Source organism: Capra hircus, chromosome 6, assembly GCF_001704415.2.
Source record: "Capra hircus breed San Clemente chromosome 6, ASM170441v1, whole genome shotgun sequence".
NCBI classification, from domain to species: Eukaryota; Metazoa; Chordata; class Mammalia; order Artiodactyla; family Bovidae; genus Capra; species Capra hircus.
This window is the reverse complement of record NC_030813.1, coordinates 86,480,635-86,500,903: the sequence shown is the minus strand read 5'-3', so window position 1 is coordinate 86,500,903 and position 20,269 is coordinate 86,480,635. Positions and strand designations below refer to the sequence as shown.

Here is a 20,269-nt window from a genome sequence, read left to right as displayed (position 1 = left end):
GTCCTGTTAAGGCTCTTGAAATAGCCCAGGTGAGGAGGCATGTCAGGGCTCTTTTCCTTGGCTTATTCTCCAAAATCTCCACAAGAGATGGAGGGGAATCTGAGTTGCACAGACTCTGAGGCCTGGTCTGGGCATCTTGAGAAGGAAATGGAGAGAATGAGGGAGTAGGCTACTTTTTAGGGGTGAGGTGACTTTTCAGATCTGGCCTTGGAACCTCTTGATTTAGGCAAGTAGCCCTGGCTGATAAAACCCTAGCTTTGGTGACAAGTACTGATCATTATTTGGGTTCCTTTTTTCCACGTTATGTTTCACAGAAATAAGCTAATTCTCACATGATGCCCACATGACTCTTGGGTTTCTTCTTCTTGGAGGCCTCATTCTGCAGATGCTTTCGATACTGTTCTGAGAAAACTTGTGTGATTCCCTCCCAGTCCCTTGCATACTCCCAGTCTTAGCCTGGAGATGCCCTAATCTCTGTGGTTCCTGGGTACTCTGTACTTGATCTTGTTATAGCATTTTTCACATGTGTTAGGGGGTTGGGGGTATCTCATCTGCAGTGCTGTTGTGAGATAATACATGTAAAGTACTCAAGTTTGGCCTTGAGTGGCTGTTTCTGTTATTGCGTCTGTGTGTGTGTTAGTCGCTCAGTTGTGTCCATTTCTTTGTGATCCCATGGACTGTAGTCTGGCAGTCTCCTCTGTCTGTGGAATTCTCCAGGCAAGAATACTGGAGTGGATTGCCATTCCCTTCTCCAGGGAATCTTCCCCACCCAGGAATCGATCCTGGGTCTCCATCATTGCAGGCAGATTTTTTACTATGTGAGCCACTAGGTTTTTGTTATTACTGTGGTTGTTTGTCTACTTGTCAATCACCCCTGTTGAAAGCTCAGAGGCAGGGGCTGTCTGTGTCCCTGTTCTCTAGCACAGTGCTGAGGGCATCAGTAGATACTCAATAAACTTGCCAGGAAAGGAAAACAAGTTGAATAAAATGAGTTAAAGAGCAGCAAAGGCAGGGCATGAGTATGCTTCTCTTAACCATTTAAATATATGTAAATAATAAGCGTATAATTCCTGATATTTTCAGTGAGAAAAATTCTTTATTTAAAATAGGCTAGATGTTTTTACTAGATTAAATAAAATACTCTACAAATGAGAATTTTAAATCCAGTTAAACCAAACCCAGTAATACCAGTCAGGGATTGTCGACCAGTCCCCGTTTAATAATGTTTGAATGAAATAACTTATAATTCTAAGAATATGTGCCTTTGCTTAAAGAAAAATTTCCAAAGTACTGTCACATTTCCTGGATATAACAGTGTCATGCTAGCGGGAGAAATTCTGTAATGCCAAGATAGCTAAGAAACAGTGATTTTCAAACGCAGAGACCCTTTGACTTGCTCTGATGTTATTAATAGTATTTCTAAATCACAGAGACAGGCGGCACATTTTATTTCAATAAGAGAATGAAAGCAAGAAGGGGACCTACACTATTTCTAGCCACTTGTATTTATTAATATGTGCTTAGCACTTTTAATGCCTTTGCTGCAGAAGGGTAATAAGTGTTTTCGCAAACAGATATGCTATGGGGACAAAGCTGGGGAGCTTGTGCATACAGAAAGTAGCCGATATCTCCAGACTCTCAGGGCTCTTGGAAATGCCACGCATCATGCTTGATTTGGGGCTGCTGGGCCTTGTTTCTTGGCATCAATGTGTGCTGAGTGTCAGGGGTCGCTGTGGAGTCCATGGTCGTTTCTTCCTGGAGACCCAGAGTTGTGGTCTCATCAGCACCGTAGGTCTCATAAACCTCAGCTAATCCAGGGGTCATCAGTGGGTCGGCAGCTGCTGGGGTGACTCCCCTAAGGAATCCCCTGCTGCGCCCTGCAGGGCCCCTTGCCAGGTTGGGAATATTGCCCTCAGGATTAGCAAGAAGCCCTCCGAGGACACCAGGTGCTAGCTCTGAAAGGAGAGCTGGGCTTTCCGGATCGGCTAAGTGGGCCTCCGGCACAGGGGAGTCTTGTGCACCTCCTTCTCCCTTCTCTGGGCCTTTGGTTGCAGCGACTGGGGAGTCAAACTCCAGAGTAAAGTCCCCAGCCATGTCTGGGTTCTGGGGCATCCCTCCAAGGCTGGGCCTCATGCCTCCAAATCCTGGGAATATGGCTCCATAGGCCACGGGGCCTCCTCTTCCTCCCTGGAAAAAACCATTTACCAAAGACACTATTGTCACATACTGTTAACTATACCATGCAATTATACCTGGTCAAATTCACAGAGAAGCCACAAAAAAACTGATAGGGAACAGGGAATTGGCTGACAGCTTTGCATAAGCACATTTCTCACTAAATTGACTTCTGCATTTTTCTGAGTGGGGCTCTCACTTCTTTGAAAGGGAGATGAAGACCCTTTGAATGTTTGCTGAAAGGAAAGAAGAGAAGCAGGGAAGTAGGGAAGAACCACGTCTACAGGCAAAAGGTAGTTTGAATTTAGTTTTAAGAAGACAATAAGCAGCTGAAATGGGCAATACCACTGTAAAACAAACATAAATCTGATCCATTCCTAAATAGGTTGAGCAGAGTTTTGGAGGACCTTATCAATATAATTTCTCAGTATCTCTCAAATTAATGAAGCGAAGCCACATGTAATATATTTTTTTTAAAATTTTTTCTTCAAAAATTTTTTCTTCCTTCCTTCTTTCGTTCTTCTTCCCCTCCTTCCTTCCTTCCTCTGGAAAAAATGGTGACATTTCCTTCCTGTGGACAGTTAAAATTCTAGAACTGACCATGTTTCCTTTTTTTTCCCTTTGTTGCAAAACATTTCAGAACCAAAATCTTGGGCTACTTACAATGGTTGTGCATGGCCTTATAACTTACATATCTGTATTCTCATTTTGACTCATTTTAAAATTCTATCTTCAGTTTTTTTGGTTATATTTATTGTCTTTTTTATAAGCTACAGGAAAATCTTTTAAGATTGAGGCAGAATATAAACAAGTTAAATAAAATTACAAACTGAAAATTGTCATTGGAATTTTCACCCTGTTTTGTAGAGTCAGTTGTGTATGTTGTGTTATGTAGAGTCAGTACTTTTTCCTCTTACCTTCTCATGGCTCTCCACCCTCAGATTTTCATATCATCTCCTCCAGAGATGGTGCTGTGAACCCCTGGGCTGTGACCCTTATCACATTATCTGCTCTGGTATCTATTTTTCCCACTGATTAGTCTGTAAACTCCTTGAGATCAGAAACCTTATTTTATTTAACTTATCTCCAGAGGATCTTTTTACATGTCTCACTCACAGAAGGCATTCAATAATTTGAGATTTGAATTTTCTTTAAGTGATAGCATGCTAATGTATATTTATTAATTTGATATGATCTGTATTTATTAATTTGATGTGATTTGATAATGATATTTTACTTTAGTATGGTTTTGTTTTGTGTTCTAACAGATATAACATAGAAATTTCTGAGAGAAAAAGTCCAATTGTGAGTCTGTTAAAATTTTAAAGTTGTAATATGCATGGATAATGATAACAGAGTAAGAACATACTTGACTTAAGTTATTAATGTACTTGGAATTTTACAATAATCAAATTTTAAATTTGGTTAATTTTTTTCTTTTTGATCTCTCAATTTTGAGGTCTAAATGATTTGTCATTTTGTTGAGTTTGTTGTTTTGAGGGGTTAAATGGTCTGAGAAGTAAGGGGAACTTTATGAACCGTGTGTTTCTTTTTTGGTTTGAAGCATTTGCTGTTCAATAATGATGGCTTTTCAAGAGATGTTGCTCCTGTGCTCCTGTGCATTCAAGAAATGGGGCAAAATTCTATGTGCAAGAATGCTCATCACTCAGAAACAGTTACATGGGAAATGTGATGACTCTTTGCATGCTGCTTCAGAATCCAGCGTTTGGTTTTGGAGTGGAACAGCCTGAGTCCCATGTTGTATATTCAGCTACACTCATGGCCAGTGCCTCTTGCAGCCAGTCATCTGTGACTGTTCTCCCTTGGCCACTGTTTTAAGAAGAGTTTGAAGACATTACTCACCCCCATTTCTTCTGAGCTCATGATGCCAAGTCTGGCAGGAGCGTTCTGTTCAAAAAGAAACGCTGAATCATATTATGAACCAGCTGACTCCTATTATCTTTGTAGATACTCAAGAAAAAAGTCAATTGGTCTTTCCTTAAACCTTAATATTAATGCTGTGTCCAGAGGTGGAGTAAAGTGGAGAGATGAATCATTATTGAATAAATGTGGCCAATTTGGATAATTCCGATAGAAAATTTATTTACCTTTTCTTTAATGCCATTGTGTGTGTGTGTGTGTTTGTATGCCCAGCCAGAATCATCCATATAGGAAATGTGCCTCCTTGCCATTTCGGTTGCTAACTTCGGCAGTCAGAAAACATGGGATCTGCTGTTGGAGACCTGGATTTTATAATATTATCTCCTAAGGTAACATTTAATTAAAATAGGATAAAGACTTACCAGTTGATTTGCTCCATAGGTCACGTAAAATATTCCTGGGTAAAGCTAAATATAAATACAATAATCGTCACATAATGCATTCCCAAGAGAAAAGTTTTGAAATAAATTACAAACAGAGAAATGGTATAAAAAAACTTACTGGAGATGGTTTATTTTGTGGCATTGGTCCCCGAGATATCAAATGGGCTATTGGAAACATCTTTAAATGGTAGAAAGAGAATAAACAATTCATATTTGCTATAACACAGCAAACCTCCCATTACAGACATTTCTAAGAGTTATATGAAATACATTTTCAGATGAATTACTAAGATAAATATTAAGTGTTTAATATTTAAGAAAACAAAGCAACCCATTATACTTCATATTTATGAATATATGGGACAATTAAAATTTTTTACTCTTCTTCCTTAAAGTATAGAGATGTATTTCCCAAGAAAGTATCTTATTGAGATTTATACTTACCGGTGGATCTTGTAGATCAGCGAAATCCATTCCTGGCAGCTGCATTACAGATAAATATTAAAATTACTGAGCAATCAGAATAGACAAAATGAACTTAAAGGGTTCTGAACCTTTTTACGATTACATAAATAAACAATCTAAAATGAATTTCCATGTTTTTAGTTTCATTTCAGCTTGGAGGATACAACCTATAAGATTACAATTGCCCCTTTCTGACACGACTCAAGTGCACAGTAGGGGGATGTATCATGTCTCACAAATTTGTTTGGTCTTGCAGCATAGAAAGTAATGAATTTTGGGATCAGAGCCTGTCAGGTTGGTTTGAATCCTGGCCCTGTCACTTAATTTTTGTGTGATACTGGGAACATTTTATAACCTCTCCATATCTGTTCTTTTTCTCTTTAAAAAAAGATGATTATGTTTATCTTTATAGGATGGGAGTCAGGATGATATTGGAGAATGTTAAGTGCCTGCAACGTATTAGTTACATGGTAACTTCCTTTTCTGTCCATTGCTTTTTTCTCTATTTTATCACACAGTACTTTCACTTTATTGTCTTCTCTACCACCAGAAAGGAGTATCACACCCCACGAGACAGGGAAGCCTGGTGTGCCACAGTTCATGGGGTTGCAAAGAGTCAGACACAACTTAACGACTAAACTACAAACAGCAACTACCAGACAGAGAAATGGTAATGCACCAATACTGCTTGCAATGCTGAGAGATCAATCACTGTTCTCAGTCTTCTAGCACTGAAAAAGAGCTTGATGATAGGAAGCCTGGACTTCTCTGGACTATCTTATTTTCAGTGAAAGCTTTCACTTTTGCAACTAAGAGACCAGTCTTATAGAACAGGATCTTTTAGAATCCATACTCCCCATCTCAGATGGCAGAGGGCAGGAGTGGATATCTGTGTTCTACTCCCAAATATGTCAATTGCCCAGACACATATTTATATTTTCGTGCATTATACCCAAAGCTCTGATTATTTAAATGTGCTCTGCAAATCGGTTTTCGTTCACTAAGTTAATGGATGATCCTGACAGGACTTCAGAGAAAGGAGGTACCTCGGTCGTTGGTGGCTTTTCTGATGGCGCCACCTGCTGTTCAACCATCGGCCCCTCTGCTTGCTGCAAGGGCGGATGTCCCTGGTAAATCGGAGGCTGAGGTACGCCCTTCTGGACTGCGTTCTGCATGGAGGTGACAACGGTGGGCTGGAGGAAAGGTTTCTGTCCTGGCTGTTGAGGCTGCAGGGATGGCTGCGATGGGAGAGGTGGGGGATGCACAGGCAAAGAATATTCATACTGCAGAGAAATTTGAAAGGAGCGTCAGGAAGTGATGGCTCACTGAACTGTGGGGTCTAGAATTTCTAAAGCGAAAGGTCTTGGGGAACTTTGTACTTGCGAGAGAGTCTATGGGACTTGCCTTGAAGTTGTGTTACATAGAGAGCATCTATTTGCTTAAAAGCAATGCTATTTGGGTAAGACTGGTAGGTGTCTACCTCCCTTGCTTCCACTGGGACTGACTACCAGTGCTCATGTGGATGGGAAGCTATATGAACTTCTGGGTAGAACAAGCCATTTCCTCCTTTGGGTTCCTCCAACTGCCTCTGTGTATTTCTGTGTTACCATCTTCTCAGTGGATTACAATGATTTATGTCATGTCTTTATTCCTTATTCAACTAATACAGAATATGCTGTCTTATTTATCTTCATAGCCCCAGGACTTAACTAGCTTTTAAGTTCCTGGCGCATGATAGATGATATATACATATTTTTTTTTTTTGAAAGAGAAAGGATAACCAAATAAAATATCAACTGAATTCTGGCATCATGAATTCAATTTGGAAATAATCATATGGAGAAAGAATCACCCTTAACGTAATTTACTGTCCCACTAAATGTAGCTTTGTCAGTAATGCTGTTTGTTGTGGAAAATCATCTGAAATCAAAGCTTCCTGTTCAAGTAACCATGCTTGGTTGCTCCTCTTTGAAATGACCTGTTGTGAATAGCTCCCTATGACTTTTAAATTGGTTGCAGCCACTTCAAAGTGGCTTAGAAGTTTCACCACAATGTGAACTCTGATTTACCTCTTCAAGCATTTCCCATCTCTAAACTCCCGGCTTTCATTAGTATTTATACTTCATTCATTAGTTATACCTCACAACTCAGCACCTTGTAATGTGTTGTTTTGTCTTTTGCCCTAATCTGATGTGAAATTTCATAAACTTTAGAGCCATTCTTAAATGACTTCACTTTCACTCCCAATCTATGGAGTGAAAGCCAATCTATCACTTGGCTTATGTATTTATTAGGCACCAAATAAATAATAATTAGCTGATTAATATATTAATTGCTACAGGGCTCATGGTGTTTTAACTAGGACTTTGGCATCATTTTAAATGTGTCTTTTAGTATTTAGGGAATCTTGACTAAAATTAGATTTTTCTAAGATATCGCCTGCTTTCGAGTCTAGTTTATTTATTATTACTGTTCATATCTTTAACATAGGTCTCTTTTATTTTGGAAGCCATAACTTCCTATTTGAAATAGATATACAAAATGGGTTGAAATTCTGGACCATTTCATTTTAAATTTTCCTAAGTGCTAAAAACAGTTATAGATTTTGATTTATTTTACTTGGGTTTTTTTGTATTCATTACTGTTACCTGTCTGTGGTTAGTATAGGACAACTTAGAGAAAGCAAGCAGAGGAATATTTTAAAGCTTGAAGTTTCAGACACGCTGATGCAACTAACTTACCTGTTGAGTTTCATGTTCCCTTGGTCTCATCCATGGGAGAGAAGAATGTGGTGGGAGAAGACCATTCATCCACAAAGAATTAAATGATTTCCCAAAGCCAAATCTCGAATACTAAAGACATGGAGAAAAAAAAAGTATGGTTACATTTCAGTGTTGTCTTGGTTTTAATTTTCTAAAAAGATCACAGAAAGTGCAGAAATAGCAAAAGTAAGAGTGATATTCATTAATGTGGATAGGTAAGTCTTCCAATAGATTTGCTTTCTATTCTGAGCCAGTCTGCAATATTTCCATAAACTTGTTTGCAATTTTGCTTTTTTAAAAGCATTCATATTTTGGGCTGTATAATAAAATTGATAATACAAAAAAGAATTTTTTTTGTACTAAAGAAAATTCAACATTATTTTTATTTTTTTCCTACTATCCCATCCTAGGTCCTTATTTTGTTTTAGGTTATTTCAGTTACTCTTTGCTCTTTTAGTAGTTAGGATATTGTTTATTCACAAGCAAATTTTATGAATTACAATGCTGCTGCTAATATCACTACCACAAATACCATGAATATTTGCAATAAGAAATATTTGAAAATACGATTACCTGAGAAAGCAGGTTTAATCCCTGCAGACTTCCCAACTGTCTCATTGTCTATCAAGAAAAAGAAAACTCAGTTAGTGTTTGCCACATATGTTCCTTTTGTGTATGACACAATTGACTTTTCAACATATCATAATATTAAGACAAAGTTTGGGGTGGGTCAACTTGAATAAGATAGGAGACACAAATCATCACTGAAAAGTGGAGATGTTAAATATGATTCTGCCATTGTTGTTATTATTGCTATTAAAATAGTGAGCTTTTTATCATTAATTAAAAGAGAGATAATATCATTTAAGTGGAGGTCATATTGAAACATGGGAAAATAGCCCATTCAACTGAAATATCAGTGTAATCATGAAGACATTGTCTCATTGACTCTTTTCCTCCCATTTAATTTACTTTGCCTTTTACAAATACAGCCCAAAGAGAAATTTGGAAAAAAACACATACACACACAAGCAAACAAACTAAAGCAAATCAAAACAAAGCAACCGTACCTCTTTCCCAAGTTAAAAAAAAAAAAACCCTCAAAATAATAAATATAAAAAATACTTTTGGGGGAAATGGTATCTAGATAGATGGTCAAGAATGCTGCCAATTCTAAAGTCAATTTCATTTTTTCCTGGGGAGAGGTTTAGAAGGCTTTGAGTTGAGGTTAAGCTAGAAAGTAAGAAAAAAAGTAACTCAATGAAACTAGCTTCCATGTGAAAAAAGCTTCTAGCACATACAAGTATCGATTTCCTTTAGACTGTCATGATATAAATAAATTTTGTAAGACCTTGTGAAAAATTTGTAATCTCATAAACATTTTTCTATTCTTAACTGTGTATATTTTCTACTGACACCTGAAACATTTCTATTTTGCTGGGATTTTCTAAGCAGAGTATATATTAGTTATAAGAACTGCAATAAGACAGAGTCTATGCAGGAGGTAGCATCTTACAGTGTTAATGCTCATTTACAATTAAATTTTGTAAGATAAACTTTCCTCATGGGAACTTTATCATACACTGTAATGAGAACGAACTAAGTATAAATCATTTGCGAATTCAGAACAATGTGTTTTAATAAATGTGTTAAGTATTAAATATTAGTATTGCTTTGATTTGCATACAGATGGTGTTCTAAAGACCGAAACACCTGAAAATTTAAAACTGCAGTAAAATTATAAGGTGAGGCTCTAATAAATGTCATAAACTTCTCTAGAACTTCACAGGAGGACAACCACTGACTTCAGGCTCAGAAAACTGAGAAACAGCCCTTGTATTTCTCTCTTATCAGAAACAAACCAATGTAACGATTGTATGTAAATACTCTGACAATACATACCTCAAGGCTCAAGCTAGCCATGCCTGGTATCCCAGGTTGCTGAGGAAACGCCTAAATGGAAATAAGAATAATTGGTGTTCTCTTTCAAGAGAAACCCACCCCTCACCACTTTTTTTTAATGATGAGAAACTTTCTTACACACTTAAAATAGAAAAACACACCAGTACATAGTTTTCCTCTGTGAGCAAGAATTTCAAGAACATTGTTCTGAGCATATGTTATCCACTTTCTTACTTTTTAACACAGGGAAAATCCCACCATCTGAGTCATGGTGCTAATTTCTCCAAATAATTCAGTTTTGCAAATGGATAGAAGGAAAAGAGCTATAAATGTGTAGCAAATAGCTACATCTTTAGCTGTGTAGGCAAAAAGAGTGATATATGTGTATGTGTGTGTGTGTGTGTGTGTGTGTGGTGAGCAAATTGTTCAGAATTTTAGGGACTGTGAGAGTTGACCCTTCTTTCCTCCTATTGGCCAGTACGAAAATAAGGTAACAGGAACATATTCAACTACAGGACAAAGAACACTTTGCTTCTATTTATCTAAGTCATGCATTAATGAACAGTATTTACATGAATGTAGATAGAGGATATCTTTCCCAGTGGGAAGTAAAAGAACATCTGATTGGGCAGGCAGTCAGTTGACAATCCTAAGCAATTGTCCTCTTTCTCAGAGTGGACCTGATTGACACAGTTGTGGACCATTATAGGTTCCAAGAGTGTCAGGGTGTTAGATTGATGGTTGGTGGCTGAGGTGACCCCAGTGTCAGTATCATACAAAGGTCAGCTAAGGTGGCAGCTTCAGTTTTTTTTTTTTTTCCATTTAAAATTCATGTTGAGGAATGGAATAGAAACTTTTTATTTGTAGAATGGAGGTTTTCATCCTAGTAGTCAGTTTTCACTGCCACCCCTCCTTTCCAAAATATTTTAAGATACCCAAAGAACTTTTTTCTCAAGAAACGTAAATATTTAAAGTTCATTTGAGGCCACTTACAAGGTTCTCAAGATAAAAGACCACGTCACATTTATCTTCATGTCTCCAATTCCAGCATTTTGCTGGATTCATGGTAGGTGCTTAGTCAATGTTTCCCAGATTCATGTAGGAGCTGAATAAAGTCTTCATGTAAACTGAATCACATACTATTGATGGGAGTAGGTCAGTGCTCAAAGGATGGTATTCATATGAAATCATCTCAGTATATGAGAGAATGTGCCAGGTGCAGGACTGTGTAACACACCATTAGCTCCATTGCCGTGGCATGTTTTCATTTAAGAAACTTAAGCTTTCGGTCACACAATATCTCCCTGTAAAGCAAATCTGTTGGTAATTGCTAGTTTCAAATGGAATTACTTAGCTCAGTTTTGTAACCATAGGAATTTGGCTAATATTGTTCTTTTAAAAATGAAGAAGAAAATGTACCTTACTTTTTTGGAGAAATTTCTTCTTTCTATTTCACTTTCATAATGATAGCAGGTAGTTGATAATAAACCTGTGCTGTGACATCATTGGAGAACACATACATCTTATAACTGAGTTGAATAAGACCAAACTCTGAGTTGAACAATGGGAGTTGTCTTTGGAATATTTAAAATATCTTTGTGAATAGGAAAATTACATATTTGGCTATTGCTTTTGGTTGGTAAGGCTTTTCCCTGTGGCTTAGTGGTAAACAGCCTGCGTGCAATGCAGGAGATCCAGGTTCCATCCCTGGGTTGGAAAGATCCCCTGGAGAAGGGAATGGTAATCCACTGAAGTATTCTTTCCTGGAGAATTCCATGGACAAGGGAACCTTGCAGGCTATAGTCCATGGGGTTGCAAAGAATCAGATAGACTGAGAAACTAAAACTTTCATTTTTACTTTCTTTTTGGACGGTAAAGGCTGACATCTAGGCAGCTATAACTTTTCACTCAATAGGAAGATACCACTGGATTAATCCCAATGAGCCCCTGTATGGACACTCAGCTAGGTCCTTCAGTGTTGTCTGTTGTCTGGTTATGTCTCTAGTAGGGTACCCCTAGAGGACTGACTTACCGGCACTGCAGAACTCATTTTCAGGAGGCACAGGATCAGTATCACGTCCTTCATTTTGAAAAGTGGGATCTGAAACGGAGTTGGATTGGAGAATCAAATCAGATGAATTTTTATCTCAGAATGGTTTAAAGACAATATTTCCATCAGCCAAATCTCTGCTTTTTCCAAACAACTAGGTTCAAAAACAAAACAACTAAATATTGCTAAACAACAAATTTTTAGAATGAATTGATGAAGAATTTAAAAATTTCTAAGTGCTTTTTTTTTTTTAAACAAAGCTCCCACCTAAATGAACATGTGGGAACACTTCCATGAATATTCTATAATTTCATTTCATAAAATATATTATGAATTTAAAAATCCCTTCCACTATGTGAAATGTTCATCTATAAAGTTTGAGTCACAGAATTTTATACTTTGTTCCCTTCCAGAGTAAATTTTGAAATGCATTTTAAAATGTAATACAACCAACAGTCATTTCATAACAAACCTTTATGTGCGGGTGTAAAGGGTGTACCATTCTATGTTTAGTTTATCCAGGAAACCATGCCAAAAATTATCTTTTAAAAATAAAAATGAACTAAATATTTTAATTTCCTTTGATATTAGTGTAAAATATGTCTCTAAATAGAGTTTTCCTCTTTCTAAAATGAATTATCTCTCATTTATTCTGTGAACTCAAAAGGCACTTTACATTTACACGAACAGAAATCTGACTAGGCAAAAGATTTGCTCAACTTCCTATACTTTTCCAAATTTAATACTGTCACTAATAATCACAAATAACAAAAAAGTCAAAAGATAAGTCTTTTTCCCTTAGCTGAAAGGGTATTAGGCATGTCTTCTTGGGAACATGCTAATAATGGTTCACCATAAGCTATTATTCAGCTTACGGTGACAAATGAAGATAAAACCTCTTTATAAAAGCTGCCTGGAGATAGGAGAAAAGAACTAACAGGAACACATGGAAATTATAAAATCACATTTTACCTTCAATGCTGGCATGCACTGTGCTCTCAGGGCCTTGCGATGCCAACCAAGATAGTTCTAAGAAAAGAAGATTAAAACTTTTTTCTGGACTGTGCCTGGGACTCACTCTGTATCTCTCATTCAGGGAAGACCTGAAACCTTTATTTAAAGTGCCAATCCACCAATCAAAGTGAAGCTCAATGGGAGGAAAAAAAACCGTAACAGCTCTGCTCCTGCAATTAGCCCACACCCTTTTATTTCATGCAAGGACACTGGGCCAGTGGAGTCTCATTATTTTTAATTGTAACTCAACCCCTGTATTTATTCAGAGCACTCGATTGCAGGGGAGACAGTGAAGGAATAATGAGCATAAACTCTGAAGACAATCATTTTGGTGAGCTAGGGGAAATATATGTAAAACAGACCATTATCTGTTTTGTGTAGGTTTTTAATCTTCAGGTAAAGTTAGTGACCCAGTGCCAGTATTCTCAAGAGTTTCACCTTCATATTTGTTGTGGTGAAAGTAAATCCTCTCCTTTCCCCTCAACATACACACACTCTAGAAGGAAACACTGAAATAACTTTCTGGGCCTGGAAGAGAGGATAAAAACATTAGATGGATAATGAATATGTTATGACTTTTTCCTCAGAGTTTCCTAGATATTTTCATATCTGAAAACGATAGACTAGAGATAGACGAACTTTTGCAAAAATATTTCAGCTGGACCCTCTGAAATAATCACGTCAGGTGAACCTTTTGTGCCTGGTCATTGCAGGGAGAGGGACATAAATCAGGATATTCTCATGAACCAATGGAGCCCATGGGCTCCTCCATGAACTACTCTCAGTTCATTCTTCAGACAGAACCATTTTCAGGCATTTAGTATTCATCCAGGTTAGTAAGTCATATCTGTGTCACATAAACAGCCAACATCAACATGAATGGGATTTTCTCTGTGAATAGATACGAATGTCTTGGATATGGATTGAACTTTAGCTGCTTTTGCTATTTCTCTGCCCCTCCTTATCTTTCCAAAAGTATGATTTCAGATGTGGTAGAGATAAGCATTTAGGACTACTTTCTTGAGAAAGGATGAGTAAGCACACTCTTCAAGGAAGCAGAGATCTTGACAATTACAGGGAATGTTGAGGAAGCTGGTATTTTGGGAGAAAGATTTCTTCATACCCAAGTTAGGTCTAACTATCAAATAATGTTATCTAAGAAGCTGTGCCTGAAAAACTCCATTCGCCATTGATGAGAGATCTTAGGAGGCAAAGAAGTAAGAATCTGAATATGTTTTATAAAGAGCAGAATATTCTTGAAGTGGAATTTTTTTTTGTTTTTTGTTTTTGTCTCTGTTCTTCCAGCTCTGGTGCTTGATCAAGTCCCTTAATCTCTCTGAGCTCCACTTTCTTCCTCTGTTGTTCAGTCATGTCCAACTCTGTAACTCCATGGACTACAGTATACCAGGCTTCCCTGTCCTTCATTATCTCCTGGAGTTTGCTCAAACTAGTGTCTTTTGAATCCTTTGAGCATCTCATCCTCAGTCTCCCCCTTCTCTTTCTGCCCTCAATCTTTCCCAGCATCAGAGTTTTTTCCAGTGGGTCGACTCTTTGCATCAGATGGCCAAAGTATTGGATCTTTAGCTTCAGCATCAATCCTTCCAATGAATATTCAGGACTGATTTCCTTTAAGATTGACTGGTTTGATCTCCTTGGGACCCCCAAGGGATCTCAAGAGTCTTCTCCAGCACCACAGTTCAAAAGCATCAATTCTTTGGTGCTCAGCCTTCTTTATGGTCCACATCTCACATCTCTACACATGACTACTATAAAAACCATAACTTTGACCATATGAACCTTTGTTGGCAAAGTGATATCTCTGCTTTGTAACATGCTGTCTAGCTTTGTCATAGCTTTTCTTCAAAGGAGCAAGTGTCTTTTAATTTCATAACTACAGTCACCGTCTACAGTGATTTTGGAGCCCCAAAAATAGTCTGTCAGTGTTTCCATTTTTTCCTCATCTATTTGCCATGAAGTGAGATGGGAATACCAGACCACCTGACCTGCCTCTTGAGAAGCCTATATGCAGGTCAGGAAGCAACAGTTAGAGCTGGACATGGAACAACAGACTGGTTCCAAATAGGAAAAGGAGTACGTCAAGGCTGTATATTGTCACCCTGCTTATTTAACTTATATGCAGAGTACATCATGAGAAACCCTGGGCTGGAAGAAGCACAAGCTGGAATCAACATTGCCGGCAGGAATATCAATAACCTCAGATATGCAGATGACACCACCCTTATGGCAGAAAGTGAAGAGGAACTAAAAAGCCTCTTGATGAAAGTGAAAGAGGAGAGTGAAAAAGTTGGCTTAAAGCTCAACATTCAGAAAACGAAGATCATGGCATCTGGTCCCCTCACTTCATGGCAAATAGATGGGGAAACAGTGGCAACAGTGACTGACTTTATAATTTTTTGGGCTCCAAAATCACTGCAGATGGTGATTGCAGCCATGAAATTAAAAGACACTTACTCCTTGGAAGGAAAGTTATGACCAACCTAGATAGCGTATTCAAAAGCAGAGACATTACTTTGCAAACAAAGGTCCATCTAGTCAAAGCTATGGTTTTTCCAGTGGTCATGTATGGATGTGAGAGTTGGACTGTGAAGAAAGCTGAGAGCTGAAGAATTGATGCTTTTGAACTGTGGTATTGGAGAAGACTCTTGAGAGTCCCTTGGATTGCAAGGAGATCCAACCAGTCCATTCTAAAGGAGATCGGTCCTGGGTGTTCTTTGGAAGGAATGATGCTAAAGCTGAAACTCCAATAATTTGGCCGCCTCATGCAAAGAGCTGACTCATTGGAAAAGACTCTGATGCTGAGAGGGATTGGGGGCAGGAGGAGAAGGGGATGACAGAGGATGAGATGGCTGGATGGTATCACCGACTTGATGGACATGAATCTGAGTGAACTCCGGGAGTTGGTGATGGACAGGAAGGCCTGGTGTCCTGTAATTCATGGGGTCACAAAGAGCTGGACATGACTGAGTGACTGAACTGAACTGAATGGAACTGAACTGAAAAAAACTAAGATCGTGGCATCTGGTTCCATCAATTCAGTTCAGTGATCTGAACTGATGGGACCAGATGCCACGATCTTAATTGTTTTGAATGTTGAGTTTTAAGCCAGCTTTTTCACTTTACTCTTTCATCCGCATCAAGAGGCTTTTAGTCCCCCTTTGCTTTTTTCCTCTCTTATGTAGGGATACTATTTATTACCTACCATAGGCTTAGTTCAAAGATTTGGCAATATGATCAAGATATGGCAGCTGTCTGGGCTTCCCTGATGGCTCAGTTGATAAAGAATCTGTCTGCAATGCAGGAGACTCTGGTTCAATTCCTGGGTCAGAAAGATCCCCTCGAGAAGGGCACTCCAGTATTCTTGGGCTTCCCTTGTGTCTCAGCTGGTAAAGAATCCACCGGCACTGAGGGAGACCTGGGTTCAGTCCCTGGGTTGGGAAGATCCCCTGGAAAAGGGAAAGGCTACTCACCCCAGTATTCTGGCCTGGAGAATTCCATGTATTGTCTAGTCTATGGGGTCTCAAAGAGTTGGACACGACTGAGTGACTTTCACTTTCTTTCACAGCAGCTATAGTGAGTGCTCAGTAAATGGGTTGATTGTCCTTCATGTGGAAGAAACTACAATGAAACATAGGACCATGAAGATATCGTGTGTGTGTGTGTTTGTGTGTGTCTGTGTGTGTGTGTGCTAGAGGTGGAGGAGTATTGGTGGTTAGGTCCATGAGCTCCAAGGATGTAGAGAAGGGACCTGATGGAAGGCATTTCCTCTGTATGGAAGTCGATGCTAAATCTATGGGATTAAGCTTCCTAGTTGACAGCTAAACATGGAAATGGTGTCTTTTACAGTTTATGAGCATGATCATCATTTTGGTAGGACTTGTACGTTCTGTCTTACTCTTAAGCCAAATATCCAATATAGGTAGTATAGGTAATGTTGCTTTTACCTTTTTAAAAAATGTTTTTCATACTCAGTCCTGGGGTTATTGTCTCCTAGATGTTTTCCTTTTAGTTTCTTTTTCCTTCAGTTTCTTGTACAGCAACATCAAGTTTATCTTCCTAAAATATTGTCTTCAGCATTTCCCTGTCCCACTCGAAAACTTTTTGAGGATCCCTAAGGCTGTAATGTAAAATTCACCCTCTTTTACTAGACAGTCAAATTAACATTTTAATTCACCTTCCCAGTCATATCTCCCACTATGTGTACAGTAATAATGATTGTTGTAATCAGTTGAAGTTAGTCTCATTTGTCTCTAGTACAGTTTTTTATTTTTGGCTTATGTTACTGGGAAAGTTAGTACGTATAATGCTAATTTGTGCTATGGAAAATGTTTTAACCACAAAACATCTGGAAATTAATGTGAATATATGAATGCATATCTCATAGTGATTATAGGTGTTAAGGAAGTTACTGCAGCTGATGGAAACTATGTAATGTTGGTCAAGACAGTACCTATATAAAGAACAACCAGAGCCCCAGCTAAAAAAACTATGTCCAAAGCCCAGCAAAAATAAAAAGCCTCAGGATAACAGAAAATCTGAGCACCTGAGGGGACACATGCCACAGAAAAAATTATAAAGAAAAATCTAGTGAAAGAAGATCCTATGGATGATGTCATTATAGCAGCTGAGAACAGAGCTGTTTAAATCCCCTCTGTGACAATGATCATGTGACACTGGGTGAGCTACTCAACTCAAATATATTTAATATTTTCATATAATAATTTAATCTGTGAAATATGGTCTAGCATAGAACAGCATGAATTTATTTTAATTTGAATAGAATACTGAAACAAAATATAGTGCTCAGTGTGTGTGCTTGCTCAGTTGTGTCCAACTCTGTAACCCCATAGATGGTAATCCATTAGGCTCCTCTATCTACGGAATTTTCCAGGCAAGAATACTAGAGTGGGCTGTCATTTCCTACTCCAGGGGATCTTCCCAACCTAGGGATCTAGAGATCGAACACACATCTCTTGCATCTCCTGAACTGGCAGGCAGATTTTTCACCACTGTGCCACGTGGGAAGCCCCTATAGTGCTCAGCACACCATCTGATGAAGGAAATGTTCAATGATCATAAGTCCTTCTTGAAGTAAAGAAACATATATGCTGAAAATATGCTTCATATTGAACTCTGGGCCTTGGCTGTGGTTATTCCAGTCACCAGTGGAAACTGTAGCAACTAATTAAAATGTATAGAAATGATTTTGTGTGAGCATTCCATATGACAAAATATGGAATTTGATTTTTGCTTTGTTTTGACACATTTTCCTTTCAACTGTCTATTCCAACCAGAATTGTTTAGTGACTGTCTTCTGCCATGGTTTTTGTCTTCCTGGGTTTTGAGTGAACCTTTCTCTCTGCTTAGACTCTTTTCTTACCTCTTCACAACTTGTTTTTAAAGTTCTACTCAATTTTTACCTCTTCAGTGACTCCAACATTCCATTCCTCTGTGATAGTCCCTTCTCTGAATTCTAAACAATTGTCAGTCATTTGTCAGTAGTTCATACACTACATGGTGACTGTTTGTCATAGATCCTTCACATTTTACTTTGCAAATGGTCCTCTAAATTCTGGGATATGGTTTTCATGTCTTTCAACCATAAAAACATTCCTGTGAGAATAGAAATCACTCATTCTACTATGTTGCATCTTTTGGTTCTATGAACATCTTGAAAATGAAAGTTAAAAGTCCCTCAGTCGTGTCTGACTCTTTGTGACCCCATGGACTATATTACATGGAATTTTCCAGGCCAGAATACTGGAGTGGGTAGCCTTTCTTTCTCCAGGGGATCTTCCCAACCCAGGGATTGAACCCAGGTCACCCGCATTGCAGGTGGATTCTTTACCAGCTGAGCCACAAAGGAAGCCCAAGAATACTGGAGTGGGTAGCCTATCCCTTCTGCTGTGGATGTTCCTGACCCAGGGACCAAGCTGGGGTCTCCTGCATTGCAGACAGATTCTTTACCAACTGAGCTATCAGGGAAGCCCACTATGAACATCATAAGAGGCAATACTTGGAATAGTATTTACATGGGAAGGTGTTAATTTAGTGTTTTACATGTATTAATTTATTTAATCCTTATAAGGACTTCGTGAAGAAGATACTATTCTTCCTTTTCTGTTCATGATAAAGCTAATCTATAGAGAAGTGAAGTAAATTATCTGAAGTGGCAATCAAGTAAGCGGTGGAACTGGAGTTTAAAGACACACACATCTGCTCTTATGCACTGTGCCAGTGACATGGACAAATCAACCACTTCAAATACAGAGAAGTAAACACAACACACTTGTCTGTAGGGAATTTATCAGCTATTTACTCAAAGGAGAGACAGACAGAAAAATAATGAAACTTACAACAAACCAACAATCATTTAATTAAAAAGCACATATAATATCAAAAGACAGAGTCCCGAATGGATTAACTGCTGAGATAAGAATGCTACAGAACAGTGATTCTCAATCAAGGATGGTGTTATTGCTCAGGGAGTGTTTATAAATGTCAAGAGAACCGGGATATTTTTTGTTGTCACAATTTGTAGCAGGGCATGCGGAAGGAAGGATTTGCTATTTGGCATCTAGTGAGTAGAGGCCTGAGATGCTGCTACGTATCCTACAATACACAGGACAGGCCCCTCCCTGACCAAAAAAATTATCAAGCCCCAAATGTCAACAGTGGTGAGGTTGGGAACTGCTCTAGAAGATGGCTATAAAATTTTTGAGGTTGGAGAAATACTTTGAGTCTTTCAGGTCAGATGTGAAGAGAACAGATTCATGCTGAGCCTTGAAAGAAGGATAAGATTGGCAAGATGCTCAGTCAGGAGCTGGTGACTGAGTGAATTGAGTTATTAAGTTTATCAGGGAAAGGATCTGATGGAGTGTCAGGCATTAAGCTTTAGTGAAAGGGAACAAGGGCAGAAAATATCATTATGTCAAGGAAGGACAATTTTTTAAAGCTGATTTTGTATGTTAAAATAATAAAGCAATACTAAAAGTTTCATGGATCTTACACTGAAGTCTACTGTATATAATACTAATAGCTTATTTGTACTGACCACTTACCATACACTTACCATGCTCCCTTGGTGGCTTGGATATGCCTGCAATGCAGGAGATCTGGGTTCACTCTCTGGGTTGGGAAGATCCCCTGGAGAAGGGAATGACTACCCACTCCAGTATTCTTGCCTGGAGAATTCCATGGACAGAGGAACCTGGCAGTCTATAATCCATGGGGTTGCAAAGAGTCGGATACAACTGAGTGACTAACACACTTACTATGCCCTAGATGCTGTGCTTTATATTCCTTACCTTAAATCATTTTCATGAACACCTCACGAGATAATTACTGTTAAAACTGGGCTTTAGAAAGGGTATTATGTCCTTCAGGGTTAATAAGTAGCACAGCTGGGGTCAGTCTCCAAAGACCATGCTCTTGACTGCAAGGTCACTCATAATGATTGTTAGAGCTTAGTGTTTTATAGGGCTCATTATCATGCTGGTTTAGGCTAATGGTTATATCTAATTTTTAATTCTTATAAAATATAGATAATAAATTTGGGG

At 38.4% G+C, this 20,269-nt stretch overlaps 1 protein-coding gene across 1 annotated transcript; it reads right to left on the bottom strand.

Moving 5' to 3' along the window:
- AMBN (ameloblastin) lies at positions 1,346 to 12,665 on the bottom strand. The gene is made up of 11 exons (XM_005681727.3): positions 12,651 to 12,665; positions 11,661 to 11,729; positions 9,629 to 9,679; positions 8,300 to 8,347; positions 7,706 to 7,816; positions 6,011 to 6,247; positions 4,944 to 4,982; positions 4,618 to 4,677; positions 4,479 to 4,523; positions 4,039 to 4,083; positions 1,346 to 2,187 (listed from the first exon to the last, which is right to left on the bottom strand). The coding sequence occupies exons 1-11, from the start codon at positions 12,663 to 12,665 to the stop codon at positions 1,639 to 1,641; spliced, it is 1,269 nt and encodes a 422-aa protein (XP_005681784.1). The 3' UTR covers positions 1,346 to 1,638.